This window comes from Petaurus breviceps, unplaced genomic scaffold (genome assembly GCF_028583685.1).
Source record: "Petaurus breviceps papuanus isolate PSGF00001 unplaced genomic scaffold, PetGlider_PUasm1.0 84, whole genome shotgun sequence".
Classification (NCBI taxonomy): domain Eukaryota; kingdom Metazoa; phylum Chordata; class Mammalia; order Diprotodontia; family Petauridae; genus Petaurus; species Petaurus breviceps.
The window spans coordinates 2,311,832-2,334,702 of record NW_027186645.1 but is presented as its reverse complement, the minus strand read 5'-3'; the positions used below and the strand labels follow the sequence as shown (position 1 = coordinate 2,334,702).

Sequence of the window (22,871 nt, the reverse complement as noted above, 5' to 3'; positions counted from 1 at the left end):
ATCTCTCCAGGAACTAGTAATGAACCAAGTTCTACATGCTGGAGATGGAAAGAAAGGCAAATACGTGGTCGTGACCCTCAAGGAATTCACTTTCTAATTAGGGGATGGGTGGGTGAAAGGGAAACAAACAGCTAGATGTAAACCATGTAACACAGGTTTCTCTGGCCTTCACATCTCCTTGCCACAGTCTCAGATCCTTTTAACCACTTAGCATCAAAATTTTCACAGGAAAATTTGCTTCAAGGATATAGCAAGAAATAACATACAAACATTTCCCACTCCCTCAGCCCCCTAAGTTTGGAGGCATTATACCTCCTATACCATGTAGGTCACTGGGAAGGGAAAGGAGATGAGACTCCCAGTTTCAGTAAGTAACTACATAGCATTAATCCCAGAAGTTGAAGCTCCAAATGCCTTGCTTCTCAGGGCTTGCTGTGCTAGCTGCAACCTTCGACTGCGTTCCTGAAAAAGCAGTCTCATTCTGGCAAAAATAGATGATACAGTGTCCTCATATTATAATAGCTTGCTCACTTTAATCATAGGAAATCCTCTTGGGCCCTTGATCATGGACCATTTACTCTTAATCTAGACAAAGTTCTAATAAGCTTAGTTATCTAGTGCCCTACCCCATGATAGATTTGAAGCACCAGATTAGAATGGGCTGCTGGAGACAGCAAGAAGTGATAACTGAGATAACAAAAATTAAAATACCAGAAAAAACCTCAGAAGGAAAAACATTTGAAAATTTTTCCTGCAACACAATTAGTCTTGTTGAACAATTAGAATTTGCCTCTGCTGCTGCATTTAACAAGAAATTTATTTTACAGTTTTATAGATGCATGGGAAGATGTCTTGTTGGAGGGTATCCTTAATGTTTGCACTTTGTTTTATCAAGTCAATTTTTAAAATAATCTTGTACAATACCTTTTAGTGAACCATTTGCCTCAGAAAGTGTAAGCTATACAAGAATGTTGGTAAAAAGCCTGCTTGTTTTCCTTTCATATTTTTATCCAAATAACTCTTGAAGACCTCTAGTGATAATTTTCCAAATCCTGGCTCCTTGGTACTTGAATGTTTTCATTCTGATTGCTTGCAGTATGTTTTCTTTGACCTGGAAGGTCTGGGTTAGACCACTTTGCCCTCTTATTTTAATAGATCTGTGCAGGTTTCTGTTCTGATATCTTAAAATATGATGTCTAGGAGCTTTTTTTTGTGGGAGTGGGGGTGTCATGGTTTTCAGGTAGTTCAGTGATTTTTAATTATCTCTTCACAACTGTTTTCCGAGTGAATTGTTTTTGCTATAAGACACTATTTAAAATGTTTTTTTCAGTCTTATGACTTCACTGTATTTTGATATTTCTTATTACCTTGTGGAGTCACTAAGTTCTGTTTGGTTCATTCAGATTATCAGGGAATTTCTTGCTTTGTCAAACTTTTGTACCTCTATACCAAGTATTTAATTCCCTTTCTGATTTTTTCTTCCATAGCTCTCATTTCCTTTCCTCATTTTTTCCTGTAGCCTATTTCATTTATAAAAAAAATTTTTATAAATGTCTTTTTAAACTTTTGTTTTACCTCTTCTAGAATTCTAATTGAATTTATGCTCAGCCTATGTTTCTATTTGAAACTTTGCTTGCAAATGTTTTGGCATCTTTCTTCTGTGGGTCCTTACCTTAGTAACTCTTACCTGTGGCTCCAAGAAGCTATAGCATGTGCAGCAGTCACACCCCAGTACAGCTGCCCCAGCAGATGGGCTCAGCCAGATTGAGGGTAATCGACAGGCTTCAAACCCAAGAGTGAGTTAGGAGAACGTCTATCCCAAGCATGAGAAGAGTTCATATGGTGGAGTGATCAAATGAGAACAGAATAGCAACACAGCTGAAGGAAGTGTTGTGGCATGTTTAGAGCTTGATCAGGCTTGACCAAGGACATTCATTGCATCCTGAACCATCACCAGTCAACTTGATTTTTGTCTTGCCTCTGGACTTAAATGACTGGAGGAGAGAATGAGGCTGACCCCTTTGTGTAACTGCCTCACTTAAATCCAGTTCTCATTGCAAGTCAAGGTATCACCCTATGATGTCATTGGTCCTCTTTGAAAATGAAGGATGAACAACAGCATAATGATAGTTTTTCATGATGGGATTCTCATTTTGTTTGCTTATTTTTTCAGCCTACTTTCTGAGTTCAGACATTATGTAAGGGCCAGGCTGACTTCTGGAGGGACTCTCTGGACTGTTTCTGTTGCTGCCTTCTTGGATTCTTAATATTGTGTTATTCCAGGATCCCAAGGACAGCTCAGTTTGGACACCTGCAAGTTTTCAGCATAACTACAGGCATATGTCTGGTTCTGGACAAAGTCTGAGTGTAGCTTTCTTTGTTTGAGCTCTGCAAGTTCCTGTCTTGGGTTGGGTCTGAGCACCAGGCCTCTGGGTTTGCCTCCTTTGGAGGTTTAGTAAACTGCTGCTGGACTCAGTAAATTTCAGCCAACTGGGAAGCTTTGCTGGTTCAAGGTGATAGTACTGTAGGCTTCTCCTTGGTCTGGGATTCCTTTCCTGGTTATTCCTCTGCAGGCTTCAGACTAGCCTAGAAGATGGAAATGAGAAGCCTTTCTCCTTTCCCAATTCAAAGAATATTCTTCTGGGTAGAGAAACAAATCATTTGCAGAAACATCTAATATGCATTAAACATAGAGTCTGATCTTTTAAAAATTTTATTTTCTTTCTCAGCACCACACAATTGGAGTGAGAGGGTAAATTCTTGAATTCATATTGAAATATAATCTGGATATTATAATTTAAACCCTTTTCAACACCATCAAAATGAAAAGAGTGAAAAGTATAACTATAACTTGACTAAGTTCAAGGTAAAACTGTCCTTGTCGGAGTGTCAGAATGTTGTTGCTTTCTGTATGCAAGGGAGGTATGTATTTCCATTGTTGTGCTTCTTGACTTCTCCAGTGAAGTTCTAATAAAGGGTTTTCTTTCTTCTTACACATTTCATAAATGTTGGGCAAAAAACCCCTGGTGGGTTTATGAACAGATTTACCTGAACAGGACTTATTTTGTCTGACAGGCTTCCTCTTAGTGTACTGCTGTGAAGGCCACACAGAGAGAAAGACACAAATAGACTCTGGAGCTGCCTCTGTTAGACCTAAAATATAACTTAATTCATTACAAATTCCTAAGTTATTTTCTTGCTTTTTATAGAATCTTTTCTTCTAAATCTGCTTTTCAGTTCATTAAAAATAACTTGAAAGATTTTCTGAGTGGGAATTTTAAATCTCTTGTCCTGCGTTTTTAGTGTCTTGGCAGTCCTGGTTTCTTCTTTCTATAGCCCTTTATAATAAGTGGTGTAGCAAATGTTGACTGTTCATTGGAAAAACCTGTGCAATTCATTTTAAATGAATATTAATTCTGTAAAAATATTCATCCGAACTATTATTGTATATGTATTTAAATTATACCAACTTCAGGTTTTTTCCCCTTATACATTGTATCTATAAGCTCTTCTTAGTGAACAAATAAATGATCTTAGTATTTCTTTAAATTGAAAAACTGGTTTTTGCCTTTCTTTAGTGTCCTTAGCACTTAGCACAATGCCTGGCACATAGTAAGTGCTTAATAAATTCTTGTCGAGTGTCTAAAAAATACTTTGTTTAAAAAGGGTACAGTTGGTACTATAATTAGGGTCATAAAGGGAATTTTATTCTTTTGCATTGTATTTAGAGATTCTTTCAAACTATTGCTTAAAGATCTTAATGGGTTTTGTGAATGCATTTTTTAACCATGTGCCTTTTGTGTGTGCTTTTTTGTTTGTTTCTTATTGGTCTTTTCAGATCATATTGTAAAGGTGAAAAGTCATTTCCAAAGAATATATTTCTCATTTTTAGAACTAGCTCGGGGACCTCTAGACAGTTTCTGTATTTCTTGGTTCCACATAATATTGCACCCTGCTCTGTCTCTACTTTCTGCCCATTAGGAGATGAAACCTGACTTTCCAACTCCAGGAATCTCTGCATGAGGCTTCCTCATTTTCTCTTTGTCAAGTACCGCATCCTAAGACTCCAGACATGGAGCCTTTCCCAAGGATAGAAGTAGAGAATGGAAGCTCTTAAAAATCATTAGTAACTTAGCAGTTTCTGTTGAATGATGAAATATGATGCCAGACTGGAGAGGGTTAAGACAAGAATGAAAGGAAAGAAAGTGAAGGTCCTTACCATAGCTGGCCTTCTCAAGGACATTAGCCACAATAGGCAGGAGCGATATTGTACAATGACTGGTAGAGATGAATGGATCAAGGGAGGGGTTTGGTTTCTTTTTTAAATAAGGGGGAGCCATAAAAACATGTTTGTAGGTAGTAGGGAAACAGGGAGAGATTGAAAATAAATGAGAGAGGAGCAATGTATATTATGTTTAGAATTAAAAAAAAGAAAATCAGATAAAAATAAATTGATAGTATCATCAACAAAAAAGAATAGGAAAGTCAGAAAGAACAGGTTTGGTTAGTAAGATGATGAATTTATTTTAAGACTTTTCAGGTAGATTGTAATTTACAAATTTCTTCTACTGATTCAGTTATGCTGCTGCCAAAGATTTTTTTTTTTGTTTTACCTTTTATTACCTTAACCAAAGATTTTTAACAGTGACTACTCTTGTTAATCTCATTAAAGGCCTAAAGCAGCCTTTCCTTCTTCTATTGGGTGATATTTTTTTTTTCTCTTCAAATCAGAAAGAGAAAAATAAAGGAGAAAGGTAACCTTCCCAAGCATACATAACAACTTGTGATGATTTCTTTCCAATTGAGAAAACGTTTCCTTGGTAACCATTTTCTAATTCAACCCCTACTCTTTTTCTTGAATGCCTAAATTATACAGAAGGGGGTTCTTTACTAAAAGTTTTGCCAATTTACAACCTGGTTTAGATAGGATAGTGTTTCTGTTTATAATTATCTTAAAAATAATATTATCTACGAAGTCTAAGCCATAGATTTGGGCCCCAAGTGTCATGTAATTCAGCATCCAAATATAGAAAAATTAGAATCAGTAACTGGGAGAAAAGTGTCCAATATCTACAGACTTCTACAATTTTTCATCTTATCTCAGCCAATAGGATGGGAGTTGGAAGTGGATTGCCAGGGGTATAAATTCAGAAGGAGGGCATATAGTCAGTCTGTGAGGAAAGGCTGATTGGCCTTTACTTTATAAAGCTTGACAAAAGTAGTCCCAGTTTTAAGGCCACAAAGAGCTCAAAGAAACTTTGAAGGCAGTTTCATAATTAAGGACAGAGCCAGTTAAGAGTACCTGGATAGAAGAATTTCTTTCAGGTAGAACAACCAGTGAAGACAAGTTGAGTAAATTTTTAGCATCCAGGAACTCAAGGGAAAGACTCTTTCTCATCTTGGTCGTGAGGAATAGGGGACATAAGACCTTTTGGGGAAAAGACACTGAATGGGGTGCCCTGTGGAATAACTGAAATTGGAGAATTGCAGGCAAGGACTACCTGAGACCCTTGGTACCTAGAGCTATAGTTTAAGATGAAGGAAAGACATGGAAATTTGAGATATAAGACAATCATCAGAGAGGGAGAAAAAGAAAGAGCATGAGTGCCAAGAACAGCAAGGACAAGACCTAGTAGAAGGAGGTCATTTTGAAAGAGTCAAGTAACAAATCCAATTCAAGAAATTCATGTTAAGCATCCACTGCGTGCAGAGTACTATGCTAGACACTGGGGATCCAAAAATAGATTTGGCACAACTCCTGCTTTCAGGAAGTTTATAATCTAATAGGGTAGATGAAATGTACATAAATAATTATGATGTACCTAAGAATGTAATAAGTGCAAAAGGAGAAATTCTGGCAAAGCCATATGAAAGTTTGAGCAGGGAGAAATCACTTTCAGTTAGTAGAATTACAGAAAACTTCATAGAGGAAATGTCACTTGAGATAAGAATTGAAAGGAGAGAGGGAAAGACTTTAACAGGAAGAGATTCAAGGGGGGGAAGTAATGATGTTATTATATTCCACTCTATGGTAGTAATTATCCTTTTCAAACTCATGTATGTGGATTGCTAATTTGATAGAGCAAGGAAAGGTTGGTGTGGGGAGGAGCAGGAAGACTGAATCTTTCCCACAAAGGGCATTGGGATCATAATTGGATAATAATAAGGTCTCCTTAGACATTATCTAGTCCAGCCTTTTCATTTTAGGGAAATTGGCTTAGAGGGGAGTGACTTCCCGCAGTCAACAAGGAAACAAGGGGGTGGAGCTGAGATTTCAAACGAGGTCCTCCAAATCTAGTATTCTTTCTGCTAAGAATTAATTTTACCTTTTTAATTCCTCTTACATATACCCCTTATATGTGCATCTGTGTTCAGGCCCTCATCAGCCCATGCCTGGGCTTTTGCAATATCCTCCTGGACAGTCTGTTCACTGTAAGTCTCTCTGCACTCCAGCCTGTCTTCCATTCAGCTGTCAAAGTGATCTTTCTGAGCTGCAAGTCTCACCATGTCAACCCCCTTCCTAATAAACTTCAGTGGCTCCCTGTCACCTCCAGAATCAAATATAAAATCCTCCAGTGTTCAGAGTCTTCATAACCTTCCTTTTCCCTCTTTCCTTCACACCTTTCCAACCTTCTTACTCCTTATACTCCCCCATGTACTCTTCAGTTCAGTGACACTGGCCTCCTTTCTGTGACTTCAACAAGATGCTCCTCTTGGTATTTTCACTTGCTACTTCCTGTGCCTGGAATGCTCTGCTTTCTCATCTCTACCTCCTGGCTTGTTTGACTTTCTTCAAATACTAGCTAAAATTCTGCTTCTTCCAGGAAGCCTTTCCAGATCCCTCTTACTTTTAGTGCTTTCCCTCTCCTGACTATTTTCTGTTTATCTTGTATGTAGCTTATTGTACATGTTGTCTCTTCCATTAGACTGTGAGCTCCTTCAGTAGGAACTTTTTCCTTTCTCTATATCCCTAGCATTTAACACAGTACATTGTCTATAGTAGACACTTAATGTTTATTTACTGACTACACGAAATCTTTCCCAGTCACCTTTAATGTTAGTGTTTATCTCTAACTCTGGTGATTATCTCTGATTTATCTTGTATATAGCTTGTTCATATATGGTGGCATGTTGTCTCCTACATTAGACTCCTTGGTTTCAGGGTCTATTCATCATTATTTCATTTTTGCCTTTCTTTGATTCCTCATTACTTAATGTAGTAGTTGACTCATAGCAGGTGCTGGATGAATGTCTGCTGTTGACTTTAATACAGAGAAGAGATCATTGGGGATTAGAATCATCAGGGAAGATTTTTTTTATAGAGAATTGACTTGAGGTGAGCCTTGAAGGACAAGTAAGATTTAGAGACAAAGTAGGCCTGGAGAAAGGGTTTGGACTCTCTGGGCTGGGAAAGAAACATGAGCATTTCAGGGTATTCTCATAGAATAAAGGAAGAGACCAGCTTGGAGTTGAGAGTTTTTAACAGAAAAGGGTTTTGTTTTCTTTTGTTTAATTTGTAGAGCATGCACATATAATTTCATCAGCAATTTTATTCCTGTTCTTCCCTACTAACCATTTCTCTAGACAACCAGCGAAAAAATGTTAATGTTAGGGATAAGAAATCTTCATGTATGCCCTACCCTTTCATTTAGAAAAATAACAAAATTTTGTCTTAATTTTTTTAAGCACATACACATATTAAAACAGAAAGTTTAAAGTTTTTGTCTGATGGTTTCTTTAGCTTTCACATTTGTCATTTCAGTCAGACTTGTAGCTAATTGTGTTGGCAAAACTGTAGCTCATTAATTATTAACAGCCATATTCTGCAGTTTTTTATTGAAATTATTGTATGCCTAGAGGACATGACATTGGACACATTTTGTGAATTGAAAAATAAATTATGCATTCATTTCTGCCATTTTGAACTTAAGTTCTTACATTTTCACTGAAACACTCATGGATTAAAAAAAATACGAAGATAAAGGTTGTTAAAATGCTTACTTATTATGGGAAATTGTAGAAAACCCCTTTTTTGAAACTTTTAAAATAAATCATCCCACTTCAATCATTCCAGTTCAAATCCGACTTCAGACACTTACAAGGTACGTGATCTTTAGCACTTCACCCTGTTTGCCTCCGTCTCCTCATCTGTAAGTAGCTGAGAAGGAAATGGCAAGACACTTCAGTATCTTTGCCAAGAAAATCCCAAATGGGGTCAAGAAGAGTCAGACATGACTGAAATAACTGAACAACAGCACTTGGCATTGTTTTAATTAAACAAAATTTCATTTCTTCACATATCCCTATTGTTATAACATATAATCAAAAATTAGTTATAAGAAAATGAGGTGCAAATTGTCATATATCTTTGAGTATTATAAACACTCATGTTTATAATAATCTAATGAATAATTTTCATATCTCTTATCTATTCATATAAGCATTTATTAATCATCTTCTGTGTGCAGAGAGCTCTGTGCTAGATGCCAAGGGGCATAAAATTGTTTTTAAAAGATACATTCATGCCTTCATTGACTTTACAAGAAGGGAATGACATACAAACACAGGTTAGAGGGTAAATTGTTACAAAGGGAATCAAAGAAGGGCACAATTTTTTCTGGCTATAAACAAAGAGAAATTATTATATTCTTTTAAAGCTTGCTCTCAGTTGCAGTTTAGTTCTTAATTGGTTTGTATGCAAATAGGCACCCATGAAACAAAATTTCAGTTGTTTCTAATTTATTTTCCTTGAGTAGATTTCATCTACTTTTTAAATAATAAATATTAACAAATGCTACATCAAAATACAATCAGTTTTAAAATGTTTTCAGGGCTTTAGTGTTGGTTTTTTTTGTTGTTGTTGTTTTGCCCTTGGTTTGTCTATCAGTTTTAGATTTAACTCAGTCAAGCGTTTAATCTTCCCTAAAACTCATGCATTTAGAAGTAGACTAGGGGTCAGAAGTTGCAAGTTCTAGATGCCTACACACCTGCACACCCATACATGGCATGACCTTGGACAAGCAGCTCACCTTGGAGTTTTCATCTGAGAAATTTGAGACTACCTTTTAGGGGTATACATGAAGGCTAATAAGTATGTTTCACAAAGTCAGAGAATTTTGCAGTTTAAAGGGACCTTGCTGACAATTTAGTCTAATTCATGCCTAAAAAAAAAAGTCCTCATTAAAACATACCCAAGTAGTCAGCCAGTTCTGATCGAAGAGCTCCTTTAAAGGGGAACCCACTAGCTCTAAAGGACTCCCATTCCACTTGTGTGTATCGCTAATTCTTTTTTTCTTTCCTTTTTTTTCCTTCTTGGAGTGCAGTTGGGGTTAAGTGACTTGCCCAAGGTCACACAGCTAGTGAGTGTTAAGTGTCTGAGGCTGAATTTGAACTCAGGTCCTCCTGACTCCAGGGCTGGTGCTCTATTCACTGTGCCACCTAGCTAATCTGGGTACTCCTAATTCTTAAAACAGTTTTTTAACATTAAGCCTAAATTTGCCTCTTTACAAAAAATTTTGTTCTTTGCTTCAAGTTCTGCCCTCTAAAACCTAACAGAACAATTAATCAAAAAGTACTTATTAAGCACCTATTATAAACTAATCAAACCCTCTCTTCCCCCCAAACACTAGGGATACAAAATCAAAATCAAACAGTCCTTGCCCTCAAGGCATTGTAAGGGCAAAGTCAGCATTTAGGTATAGATACATTAAAAGCAGATACAAGGTAACGTTAGTGGTGAGGAAGAGTCCTAGACTTGGGAGACCAGAAAAGGCCTCACCCACAACATGGTGCCTGAGCTATGTTTTGAAGGAAGACCAGGATTCCACAAGGTAAAGGTGTGGATGGTTTGCATTCTAGGTACTGGGTAAAACCAGTATAAGTAAACTCCAGTGTGTCTCTATTACCACTACGATCAAGTAACTCTCTGTTCAGTGTTTATAACCCTTCAAAATCTGGCCCTACTCTATCTTTCCAGTCTTATTACTTATTACCGTCTTCCATGTGTGTTAGGGTCCAGCTAGACCACTAGAATGTACTTATTAGGGGGATGACATTACACTTTATTTTTTAAAATTAATTCTTTAGTTTATTAATTTGTTTCCTTTTAGTTTACAGGATTCAATTCCACAATTCCTTGAATTTCACATTTTGTTCCCCTCCCTCCCCTCCCCCACCCCATGGCAGATTATAATCAAGTATAGGATCTGTAAATACTTTCACATTATACAATGGTCAGGTTACAAGGATGGATTGTACCAGCTGGAATGAAAAATGGTAAAGAGGACATAAAATCAAATAAGAGAACAAAAAAGATCAGGTATTTTGCTTCCACCTGGATATAAATTTAGTTCTTTCTAGTTCTTTCTCTGGATGCACGTTTTTCTCTCCATCATGCGTCTTTTGGGATTGACTTATATCCCTGCATTGTTGAGAAAAGCCCAGTCTATCAAAGTTGGTCATCACACATACGTTGTGTCTGTAATTGTGTACAAATTTCTCCTGGTTCTACTCTTCTCACTCAGCATCAGTTCTTTTAAGCCTCTCCAGGTAAATATGAAGACTGCCTGCTCCCCGTTTCTTATAGCGCAATAGTATTCCATAACATGCATATACTACAACTTGTTCAGCCATTCCCCAATTGATGGGCACCCCCTTAATTTCCAATTCTTTGCCACAACAAAAAGAGCTGCTATAAACATTTTTGTACATATGGGTCTTTCTCCCATTTCTATGATCTCTTTGGGATATAACCCTAGGAGTGGTATTGCTGGATCAAAGGGTATGAAAGAATTTATAGCCCTTTGGGTATAATTCCAGATTGCTCTCCAGAAAGACTGGATCAGATCACAACTCCACCAACAATGCATTAGTGTTCCAGTTTGCCCACATCCTCTCCAGCATTTGTCATTTTCCTGTTTTGTCATCTTAGCCAATCTGACTGGTGAGATGTGGTACCTCAGAGTTGTTTTGATTTGCATTTCTCTAATCAATAGTGAATTAGAGCATTTCTTCATGTGTTTATAGATAGCTTTAATTTCTTTCTCTGAAAACTGCCTGTTCATATCCTTTGACCATTTATCAATTGGGGAATGACTTGTATTCTTATAAATTTGACTCAATTCTCTGTATATTTTAGAGATGAGTCCTTTGTCAGAGACATAGGTTGTAAAGATTCTTTCCCAATTTCCCACCTCCCTCTTAATCTTGGTTACATTGGCTTTATTTGTACAGAAACTTTTCAATTTCATGTAGTCAAAATTATCCATTTTACATTTTATAATGTTCTCTAATTCCTGTTTTGTCATAAAGTCATTCCCTCTCCACAAGTCTGATAGGTAAACTATTCCTTGTTTTAGCAGACTGCTTACAGTATCAACCTTTATACCTAGATCATGAACGCATTTAGACTTGATTTTGGTATATGGTGTTAGATAATGGTCTATGTCCAGTTTGTGCCATACTATATTCCAGTTTTCCCAGCAGTTTTTGTCAAATAGTGTGTTCTTATCCCAAAAACCAGGGTCTGGGGGTTTATCAAACAATACATTACTGTAGTCGTTGACTTCTGAATCTCGTGTGCCTAATCTATTCCATTGATTCACTCCTCTATTCCTCAGCCAGTACCAAGTAGTTTTGATGACTGCTGCTTTATAGTACAGATTGAAATCTGGTAAGGCTAGTCCACCTTCCCTAGCATTTCTTTTCATTAATTCCCTTGATATTCTGGACCGTTTATTCTTCCAGATGAATTTTGTTACTGCTTTTTCTAACTCTATAAAGTAGTTTTTTGGTAAGTTAATTGGTATGGCACTAAATATATAATTTAATTTAGGTAAAATTGTCATTTTTATTATATTAGCTCGACCCAGCCATGAGCAATTGATATTTTTCCAGTTAATTAGATCTGACTTTATTTGTGTGAAAAGTGTTTTGTAGTTATGATCATATAGGTCCTGGGTTTGTTTTGGCAGGTAGATTCCCAAATATTTTATAATGTCTACAGTAACTTTAAATGGGATTTCTCTTTCTACTTCTTGCTGTTGAATTTCATTGGAAATATATAGGAATGCCGAGGATTTATGTGGGTTTATTTTATATCCTGCAACTTTGCCAAATTTATTTATTGTCTCAAGCAGTTTTTTACTTGATTCTCTAGGATTCTCTAAGTATATCATCATATCATCTGCGAAGAGTGATAGCTTGGTCTCTTCTTTGCCTAACTTGATTCCTTTGATTTCTTTTTCTTCTCTAATTGCTACTGCTAACATTTCTAGTACCAGATTTAATAAGAGGGGTGATAGTGGACACCCTTGTTTCACCCCTGATCTTATGGGAAATGCTTCTAGCTTCTCCCCATTACATATAATACTTGCTGATGGCTTTAAATAGATGCTACCTATTATTTTAAGGAAGGCTCCATTTATTCCTATACTTTCTAATGTTTTTAATAGGAATGGATGTTGTATTTTGTCAAAAGCCTTTTCTGCATCTATTGAGATGATCATGTGGTTTCTGCTAGTTTTATTGTTGATATGCTCAATTATACTGATGGTTTTCCTAATATTAAACCATCCTTGCATTCCTGGAATAAATACTACCTGATCAAAGTGTATTATTCTGCTTTAGTCTTTTGGCTAGTATTTTATTTAGAATTTTTGCATCTATATTCATGAGGGAGATTGGTCTATAATTTTCTTTCTCTGTTTTATCTCTTCCCGATTTAGGTATCAGTACCATATTTGTGTCATAAAAAGAATTTGGTAGGACTCCTTCTTCACTAATTTTCCCAAATAGTTTGTAGAGTATTGGAATCAATTGTTCTTTAAATGTTTGATAGAATTCACTAGTGAATCCATCTGGCCCTGGAGATTTTTTCCTAGGGAGGTGACTGATGGCTTGTTCAATTTCTTTTTCTGGGATGGGATTATTTAAGTAATTTACTTCCTCTTCAGTTAATCTGGGCAACTTGTATGTTTCTAAATATTCATCCATTTCCCTAAGATTGTCAAATTTATGTGCATACAATTGGGAAAAATAATTCCTAATTATTGTTTTGATTTCCTCTTCATTGGAGGTATATTCACCCTTTTCATTTTTGATACTCACAATTTGGTTTTCTTTTTTTTTATCATATTGACTGAGGGTCTATCAATTTTGTTGGTTTTTTCATAAAACCAGCTCTTGGTTTTATTTATTAGTTCAATAGTTTTCTTAATTTCGATTTTATTAATCTCTCCTTTAGTCTTCAATATTTCTAGTTTAGTATTTAATTGGGGATTTTGAATTTGTTCTTTTTCTAGGTTTTTTAATTGCATGCCCAATTCGTTGAGCTCCCTTTTCTCTAATTTAATCACGTATGCACTCAGGGATATAAAACTTCCCTTAAGAACTGCCTTTAATGCATCCCACAGATTTTGGTATGTTGTCTCATTATTATCATTCTCTTGAATGAAATTACTGATTGTTTCTATAATTTCTTGTTTGACCCACTCATTCTTTAGGATTAAATTGTTTAATTTCCAGTTAGTTTTTAGTCTGTCTTTCCCTGGCCCTTTATTGCATATAATTTTTATTGCATCATGATCTGAGAACAATGCGTTTAATATTTCTGCCTTACTGCATAGAATTGTGAGGTTTTTATGCCCTAGAACATGGTCAATTTTTGAGTATGTGCCATGAACCGCTGAGAAGAAAGTATATTCCTTTTTATCCCCATTCAGTTTTCTCCAGAGATCTATCATACCTATCCTCTCTAAAATCCTGTTCGCCTCCTTAACTTCTTTGTTGTTTATTTTGAGGTTGGATTTATCAAATTCAGATAGGGGGAGATTAAGATCTCCTACTAGTATAGTTTTGCTATCTATTTCTTCCTCTAATTCCTTTACCTTCACCTCTAGGAATTTGGATGCTACACCACTTGGTGCATATATGTTAAGTAGTGATATTGCTTCATTTTCGATGGTGCCTTTTAACAGGATATAGTTTCCTTCCTTATCTCTTTTAATTAGGTCAATTTTTGCATTTGCTTTATCTGAGATAAGGATTGCTACCTCTGCTTTTTTTACTTTAGCTGAGGCATGATATATGTTACTCCAACCTTTTACCTTTACCTTGTGTGTATCCCTCTGTTTCAAATGTGTTTCTTGTAAACAGCATATTGTAGGATTATGATTTCTAATCCATTCTGCTATCCGTTTCCGTTTTATAGGAGAGTTCATTCCATTCACATTTACAGTTATGATTGTTATCTGTTTCTTTTCCCTCATCCTATTCCTGCCCCTGTTAATGTTCATATTTTCCCTCCCTTCTCCCTTCCCCCCCTTAATAGTTTTCCTTTTGACCACTGCCTCCCTCAGTGTTCCCTTTTCGGCCCCCCTCCCTTTTCTCCCCCTTTTCCCCTTACTACTTCCCTCCCTACAAACCACTCCCACCTCCCTTTTGTAACCCTTTCCCCCTCCTACTGCCTGTAGGATATTGTTATACTTAATGAAGTATGCTATTTTTTCTTCACATCAAGAATGACAGGAACAGATCTCATGCGAAGCTCCTCTCACTTCCCTCTTTCCCTCTAAAATGATTCTTTTTGCGTTCCTTCTCTATAGCGTCCTATGCTTAACTGGTTGTTAATCCCTCCTTGTACCAGAACCAATGAGGGAAAAGCTCATATGCTTCCCAACACCCTCCCTTTTTTTCCTCTGCTATACAATTTTTGCCTCTGAGTGGCATAATTTACCCTTTTCCACTTCACCCTGTCCCTTTGTAGCCCTTAACAAGATTTTTTAAAAATCGTCGTTTTGTATATTTTATACTCATACCCTGTACTTGTCTCTTACCAGTTTGCTCTTATCAAATAGCAGGGTGTGTGTGTGTGTGTTCTCCTTGTTTACCTTTCTAAGTCACTGTTGCTTCTCGTAATTGGAGGTTGAATTTTCCATTGAGTTCTGGCTTTTTTATCAAGAAGGTCTGGAACTCTGTTATATCATTGAATGACCATCTCTTTGCCTGGAAGAATATGATCAGTCTCGCTGGGTATGTGATCCTTGGTTGTAATCCGAGCTCTTTTGCCTTCCTGAAAATTGTATTCCACTGCCTCCGATCTTTCAGTGGAGAGGCTGACAAATCCTGTGCAATCCTCACTGTGGACCCTTGATATTTGAATTGTTTCTTTCTGGCCGCTTGAAGTATTTTCTCTTTTATCTGGTAGTTCTGGAGTTTGGCCACAACATTTCGAGGATTTTTCAGTTTGGGATCTCTTACAGCAGGTGTCCGGTGGATTCTGTCGATTTCTATTTTCCCCTCAGGTTCTAGTATCTCAGGGCAGTTTTCCTTAACGAGCTCTTGGAGAATGTTGTCCAGGCTCATTTTTTCATCATAATTTTCTGGTAGGCCTATGATTCTCAGATTATCTCTCCTGGATCTGTTTTCCAGGTCAGTTATTTTTTCTTTGAGGTATTTTACCTCTTTTTCTAATTTTTCATTTTTGATGTTTTGCTTGGCTAATTCTTGGTTCCTCATAGAGTTATTTGTTTCTATTTGTTTAATTCTGGTTTTTAGCAAATCATTTTCCTTGGTTAATTTTTGAAGCTCCTTTTCCATATCATACACTTTTCTTTTTAGAGAGATGTTTTCCTCATTATAATGTTTTTCGAATTCTGCTGTTTTCGTTTTGAGAGAATTATTCATTTTGTCTTCTATCTCTCTCATTTTGCCTTCAAAGTTCCTTTTGATCTCATCTAGGAGAGCCTTCTGTGCTTGGGATCCATTCCCTGTTGAAGTTTAAGCTGTGGGTGTGGGGTCCACATTGTCTCCCTCTGAGGTTGGTTCCTCCCTCTGAGGATAGTAGGACTCCAGAGTCTTTGTCTTTGTAGTCTGCTTTCTACCCATTTTGAGGCAGGGTCCTAACCACGCCCTTCCTCTAGGATCCAAAGCCTTTACTGTAGAGGGTTTTGCCCTGGGCAATAGTTACCATATTTTCAGGGTCAGAGGGGGGGTTTGGAGCAAGTGGGGTTCACTCTGTCATTCTTGTCTTTGGAGGTCCTGAAAGAGGCTTTTTTTAAAAAAGATTTCTGGGTTATGAAGTGGTAGCCCCAGGAGTGTTTGCTGTGCAGTACAGGGGCCCCTGTATTTGCTTCTTACCTTGCTCTTTCCAGTCCCAGCCCTTTGGTGAGTGGCCTGGTAGTGGACCTTGTGGTTGGTGGGAAGACTTGCCCTCCGAGTTGATCAGGCCCCTTCCAGGCCTGAATCTGCCGGACGCACCACACCTTCCCGGCCTGCGTCCGCCGCGCCGCCGCCTCGCCTTCCCGGCCTGCGTCCTCCACACTGCCGCCGCCGCATCTTCCTGGCCTTGACATTACACTTTAGGAAAGAGAGTTTGGAGTGGGGAGAAATTTGAGGCAGAGACCAATTAGCAGACTATTGAAATGATCTAGAAGGGAGGTAATAGGGATCTGAACTAGGATGGGGTTACTGTGTAGAGAGAAGGGTACAGGTATAAGAAATGTCATGGAAATAGAAACAGCAAGATCTTTCAAGTGATTAAATATGAGATATTTTAACTGGGATGTTGGGGAAAGATAGTGGTTTTTAATGGTAATAGAGGAGTTTGAAAGAGAAATGGCTTTGAGGGAATAAATTATAAGTTCTATTTTAGACATGTTGAGTTTGAGATACTTATGGGACATATCTAGTAGACAGCGATATAGACCTAGGGTTGGGAGGTACACTAAGATTGGATATAAAAAACCAAGGGGCATCTGCATTAAGAAGATGGTAGTTAAAGCCATGGGAGCTATTGAGGTCAGCAAATGAAAGCTGTAGAGAGAGAAGGAAGAAAAGGGCCCAGGACGTGATATAGGTAACGACCCAGTGGTTAGCACAGTGCCTGGCATATAGTAACAATTTGATAAATGCTTGTGGCTGGTTTAGCAAAAGATAATGAAAAGGAGAAATCAGACAAGTAGAAGGAGAACTGGTAGGAAGCAGTGTTGTGAAAACCCAGAAATGAGAAATTATCTCGGAGGAAAGGTTGTTCAACAATGTTAGATGCCACAGAGACGTCAGTAAGAATTAGAAGTGAGAAAGGTGCATGAGATATGGCATTTAAGAGATCAGCAGTAACTCTGGAAAGAGCAGTCTCAGTTGGGTGATTAGGTAGGAAACCATGTTGCAAAGAATTGGAAATTGAGTGAGAGGAGAAGTAGAGTGAGTGAGTATAGACCACTTTTTCAAGTAGTTTGGTTGAGAAATGTAGACAAGATGTTGAATAATAGCTGGAGAAAATGTTAGGGTCTAGTAAGGATGTTGGCAGATTTTAATATGTTTATATTCAGAAGGGAAGAAACCAGTAGATTGGGAGATACAAATGAATAAATGAATGAAGCCTTTATTTAGCACTTAAAATATGTAAATATTGAAGATGAGGGGGAAAAAAATGGAGAGCAGTGGGGGCAGTTTGCTGAAAAAAGCAGGTGGATTGGGATCAAGTATACATGTAAAGGAGTTGAGCTCCCTCTTCTCCTTTTCTTCCAACCTCTTTACATCAAAGACTAGAGTAATGGAGGAAATAGTGAAAGATAATATAAAGAGGTTGGGAGAAGGGCAGAAGAGGGAGTTCTTTATGAATGATCTCAGTTTTCTCAGTAAAGTATGGCCTCTGCCAAGAGGGTAGGGGAGGCTGAAGGAGTTTAAGGATAGAAGTGATTTGGATATGGTCAGGGGGATAAAGCATCAGTTAAGGAGAGATTACTTTGCTGCCAGAGGGGCAAGTTGAGATTGGATAACATAAATCTGTAGTGGGTGAAATCAGCACAATTGCATGACTTCTTCCAGCTCTCTTCAGTAGTCTACGTATGTGTAAGAGGGAAGGTGTCTTGGAAGAGTAATCCAGGGTTGGGGCTTAGTGAGGTACGAGCGGCAATAGGTCAAGAGCCAAGAGCAATGTCTTATCCCTTTTTACATGGGATAGATACTGAAATGCTAGTGATTACCTCCTTGCCCTGTTACCTCTGTTGTACCCAAACCCAAATCACATGCCACCTGATTTGGAGCCCACCATTGAGCCCCTTTATATTTGTCCTTGTCTCTATCCTAGACCCTGTAACTACTTGTAATAGCTTAAAGGTGTAGTCCTGGTTATAAGTGAATCATCCAAGGCATGGTCTCCTGCCCCCTTATCTTTCCCTGAATTAGTACTTACCTAAGTAAGTAAGTAAGTAAGTAAGCCTTGAAGCAGCATACAAGGGTCATGATGCAAGTCTGTACAAAGATCATAGGGCAAGTCTATCTCATGTAAGAGACCACCCTGTTCTGGGATGCTGACCAAGCAAGGTCCCCACCCAGAACGATGACCAAGCCGGGTCCCCCACACCCTTCACCCAGAATATGATCCTGGTCTGTTCTATGACCCCAGCCTGTTCTGGGGAATTCCATTCCCCCCGTGCCCTCTACCCTGTTCTAGGAGGGACTCCTGTCACAGGAAGGCTGCACCCTTGTACCTTTGCACCATGTTTCCCAAATTAGCCCTGAGCTATGGATCTAACCAATGGCTGTTCTTGGCTTCTGTATGTCATTACTTATGCTAGCTCCCCTCCCCAATTGCGGTTTTTGCTTTTATAAGCATTATATGTACCCCAATTCGGGGCTGCCTGATTTGAGTGTATACTCCAGGCAGTCGCGCACTTGATCAATAAATCCACACCTAAATTTACCTTGAACCCAGGTCTCGGTCTCGGCCTCCCTCTTATTCTCTGCACAACACCTCCAATATTCTCCTAGGCTAAACATCCCCATTTTCTTCAGTGGATTTGAGACCCTTTATCATCTTGATTGCCTTCCTCTGAATTTTCTGTAGCCCAGCAGTGTCCACAAGCATCATTTAGCCCAGATTAAAATGTCACTGAGAAATGTTTAAATAAATAAAAATAAAATAACACATGTTTTTCTTGTGTTCAGTCAACTCTTCATGACTCTATTTGGGGTTTTCTTGGCAGATACAAGAGTGGTTTGCCATTTCTTCCTCCACCTCATTTTACAGATGAGGAAACTGAAGCAAACAGAGTCACAAACCCTACCCAAGGTCACAGAGGTGGTACATTTCTGAGGCCAGATATGAACTCAGGTCTTCCTGACTCCAGTCTGCTCTAGCCACTTTACCACCTACCTACCCCTCACAATATATCATGAATGATGTTAATTTGTAGTTTTCTAAGTCAATATACAGCCAGCCCGCTTCTGTTTGTATTAGACAATACTGCTCTTATCTATCTATGTCTTTAAAAATTGATGCTTATTTGTTACAAGGGTTTTGGTTTTCTTTTTCCTCAGTAGAAGGAGTTGAAGGGAGAAAGGGGGAAAAATGCTATGCTTGTTAATTGGGGGGAAATTTTTAGTTTAAAAAATCTGATGCCCAGAGCTGAACACAACACTCTACAGTATTTATTTTGTAGTTCACTAAAGCTTACCATTTAATTTTTTTCAAAATTTATTTATTTTTAAGTTTATAATTCATGGAACAAATATTAAAGACATATCTAAATGACTAGTTTGGCCTAATGATGTGTACTTTCTTAGAATAATAGCCAACACATACTAGACATGTTGGTCATTGCTGTATCTCGTATTGTGGGAATATCAGAGGGGTGTCACCATCTAGTGGAGACTTTACTAGGTATTTCTTCATGTGTACCATATCTGGTTCTGTTTCTACATTTCCAGACCCATCTCTACTAATGTCTGTCCTGGCCTTCTCCCAGCTCAAAGATGTAACTTTTAGATTCTTTTTTTTTTATTTTTAAGCAATCAGGGTTAAGTAACTTGCTCAAGGTTACACGGCCAGTTATTTCTGGGTGTGGTGCTGAGTGTCCGAGCCCGGGATTCGATCTCCAGGTCGTCCCAACACTGGAGCTGGTACTCTTACTCACTGAGCCACCTGGCTGCCCCTAAGCAATTGGGGTTAAGTAACTTGCTCAAGGTTACACGGCCAGGTGTTTCTGGGTGGGTGCTAAGTGTCTGAGCCCAGGATTTGATCTCCAGGTCTTCTCAACACTGGAGCCGGTGCTTACTTTCTGTGCTACCTGGCCGCCCCAACTTTTAGATTCTTACATAATTAACAAGCTCACTGATTAATGGTCTTTATGTGTTCTCAGGTTAACACTTGATTTAACCATTTTTATATATATTCATTTATTACAGCTTTCCACACAAGGAGATGCCAGTCAGGTGATTGGTCCTCTTACAGAAGGACAGAGAAGGAATGTAGCAGTAGTGAATTCACTGTACAAGTTATACCAGTCAGTTATGAAGGTAAGCTTTATTTATTCTGTCTTTCATTTTTATGAAACTCTTTTTATTTTACCCCAGGTTTGCCCTACCCCCAGACTAAGAGAACATATGAAACCCCAGGGGTTTTTTTTACTAATATGACAGAAAGTACAATAATTGTAAATAAGAAGTAAATTTATGTGAGGAAAAATAATCTTTGATAGGTTGGCCTTTCATTATAAGCATAGCCTCTTAGCTATACAGTTTGCTTAGAATTTTTTTTTTTCATTTTAACTACAACAAAAAAGATGTTATATCCTCATGTATGGGTATTGATTTAGTTGTTTTTATCATATAAGTGATTAAAAATGAATCAAATGTGCTTCATGTTGTGATAAAATGGGATGAGTATTGGCTTTGTAAACAAAGGACTGTGTTCATTTTCTGTCTCTGCTGTTTACCACCTCTGTGATCTTGGGAAAGTCATTTAATCTCTGAGCCTCAGCTGCTTCAGCTATAAAATGAGAAAATTGGCCTACAAGACCTTGTAGGTCCAGTTCCTTCAGTAGATCATAAATCTATGATCCTATGAAGAATATCATTTGTCTTTGGTCTAGGAGAGACTAATTTGACATCAGTTCATGGTAAAATGAACATATACTTGAGTTCTTCACTGAATAAAGCAATTTCCCATTGTCAAAAATGGCATTTAAGTCATTGAAATTTCTCACTCTTCTTTCCAGGGATTAGTTTTAAGTAGATTCATTTCAAGTTTAAAAATATGTATTATATTCTTTTCACTTTAAGTTGAGTGACGTGATTGAATTTTTTCTATTAATAATACTTCTCACAGAATAATTATTGATTGATCTTTAACCTTCACATATCTCATCCAAGGTGTTTTGAACTACTAACTCCTAGTAAAGAAGTACATTCTTATTGATGGTAACAATTTGAACATGCTTTATTTAACCAAACCTCATAGATTATGTTCTTTAGGAAAAAAAATGAAATATTTTAAAAGCTTGAAAAAATGAGAAGTTAAATGCTTTTCTCATGTTTTTGACCTAGAATGTGGTAGCTATATTTAAAATTATTTAAGAGAGTCTTTGTTATGTAAAATGTTCGGACAATTCCTTTATGTGAGTTAGTCATATTACAAAAGGTATGTTTTGCATATTAAGGAAAACATGTAAAATTATGACTTGCTTATTAATAAATTATAGGTACCAAAAAAAACCCCTAAACCCAACCCTAAGGTTGTATTTTTTCATGCCATCTCATTATTATTTTAGAAAACCAAAAGCAATGGAAGGTTCTGTTGAAACAGATTTAAATATCTTTATTGATACTTTAAAGATTTTTTTATAATGATCTGTATTGATTTGTAAGGAAAAAAAAGCGAAATGCCTGGCTTTTGTGTTTTAAGGACTTCTTGAAAATTAGATTCTGTTCCAAATTCCCCTTGGGGAACTGAGGCATTGATTTTCTCTTTTTCCTTCCCTCTTCCTTCCTCTCCCTTCTTTCCTCTTCTCCTTTCTGTTCATCTTATATGTCTTTCCCCCTTCTTTCTCTTTTTGTGGTCATAAATGGATTACTTTGTCACTGAGCTTTATCAGCTATGCCTCTGTACTGGTAAAGAACTTGAGGGAAAAAAAAAAACTTTAATATTCTTGATATTTTTCATCCTTTAATGTGCCATATGCTGTTTTTAAAATAACCTGCATATATCTAAAAGTACAAATAGATTTTTGAAATATTATGAGAAATGTCTCTAAATAATGAGCATAATTTAAATATGTAGTCTTGAGAGCCTGTTTTGTTACTTTCTGGTCACTTCCAATATTGGCAGGCATTAATGACTTCAACAAAGTTTTGCTTAGATTCGAACTCTTTTTTTAGGTAATTTCCAACCAGAGTTCATTCCCAGCAGCAGCGGAGGAAACAATAACTGCAGCCCTAAAGGTAAAATAATTTATTTTGCTCTAATATTTATTTACCTGCTAAATTAGAGGTGATTGAAGAATACTATTTGGTGTTACTTGAGGTTAAAAGCTCACGTTTTAAAAGTTTAAAAATTGGAATATATCCATCCCTTGACTTATAAATAAAATTCCTTCTGGGAGAAACTTCTGCAAGGTGAAAATCCACATAGCAAAAATCCTATTTTTCTTCATTTTGATGTAGTATTCTTATAACCCTCAACTCCCCAAGTTACTCCTTTTCACCAAAATATGCCTTAATAGAAACATAAATAAATAATGTTAATGGCACTTGGCAAAAAGAAAAGGCTGGTGTATGAGTACTGAGGTTAAAAAGAAGATGAAGTTGGCATGAGTCAGTCTGCTACTGGAGTAGCTGGTGGTACAGTAAAGACAACAGTGGGCCTGAAGTCAGGAAGACTGAACTGGAGTTCAAGTCTGGCCTCATGTATTTTATTACTAGCTGTGTGACCCTAGGCAAGTCATTTGACTTCTGTTTTCCTTAGTTTCATCAACTGTAAAATTGGAATAATAATAGCACTTACCTTACTGGGTGAGGATCAAATGAGATAATATTATAAAAAGTTGTTGCACAAAGGCTGGCACATAATAGGCACCATTGTTTATTTC

The 22,871-nt window shown here is 37.3% G+C and overlaps 2 protein-coding genes across 3 annotated transcripts in view; one reads left to right on the top strand and one right to left on the bottom strand.

The window, feature by feature from the left end:
- Positions 1-6,655, bottom strand: part of DUS4L (dihydrouridine synthase 4 like) — a 338,318-nt gene extending 331,663 nt beyond the window's left edge. Inside the window, exon 1 of the mRNA XM_069106993.1 lies at positions 6,650-6,655. The gene's annotated coding sequence lies outside the window, so the exon portion shown is untranslated. The remainder of the gene's footprint in view (positions 1-6,649) is intronic.
- The window catches only part of COG5 (component of oligomeric golgi complex 5), a 496,196-nt gene that overhangs the window by 437,432 nt on the left and 35,893 nt on the right, over positions 1-22,871 (top strand). For both annotated transcript variants that reach the window (XM_069106989.1, XM_069106988.1), the window contains 2 exons: positions 20,191-20,301; positions 22,162-22,224. In XM_069106989.1, coding sequence (XP_068963090.1) covers positions 20,191-20,301; positions 22,162-22,224 — 174 coding nt within the window. The remainder of the gene's footprint in view (positions 1-20,190; positions 20,302-22,161; positions 22,225-22,871) is intronic.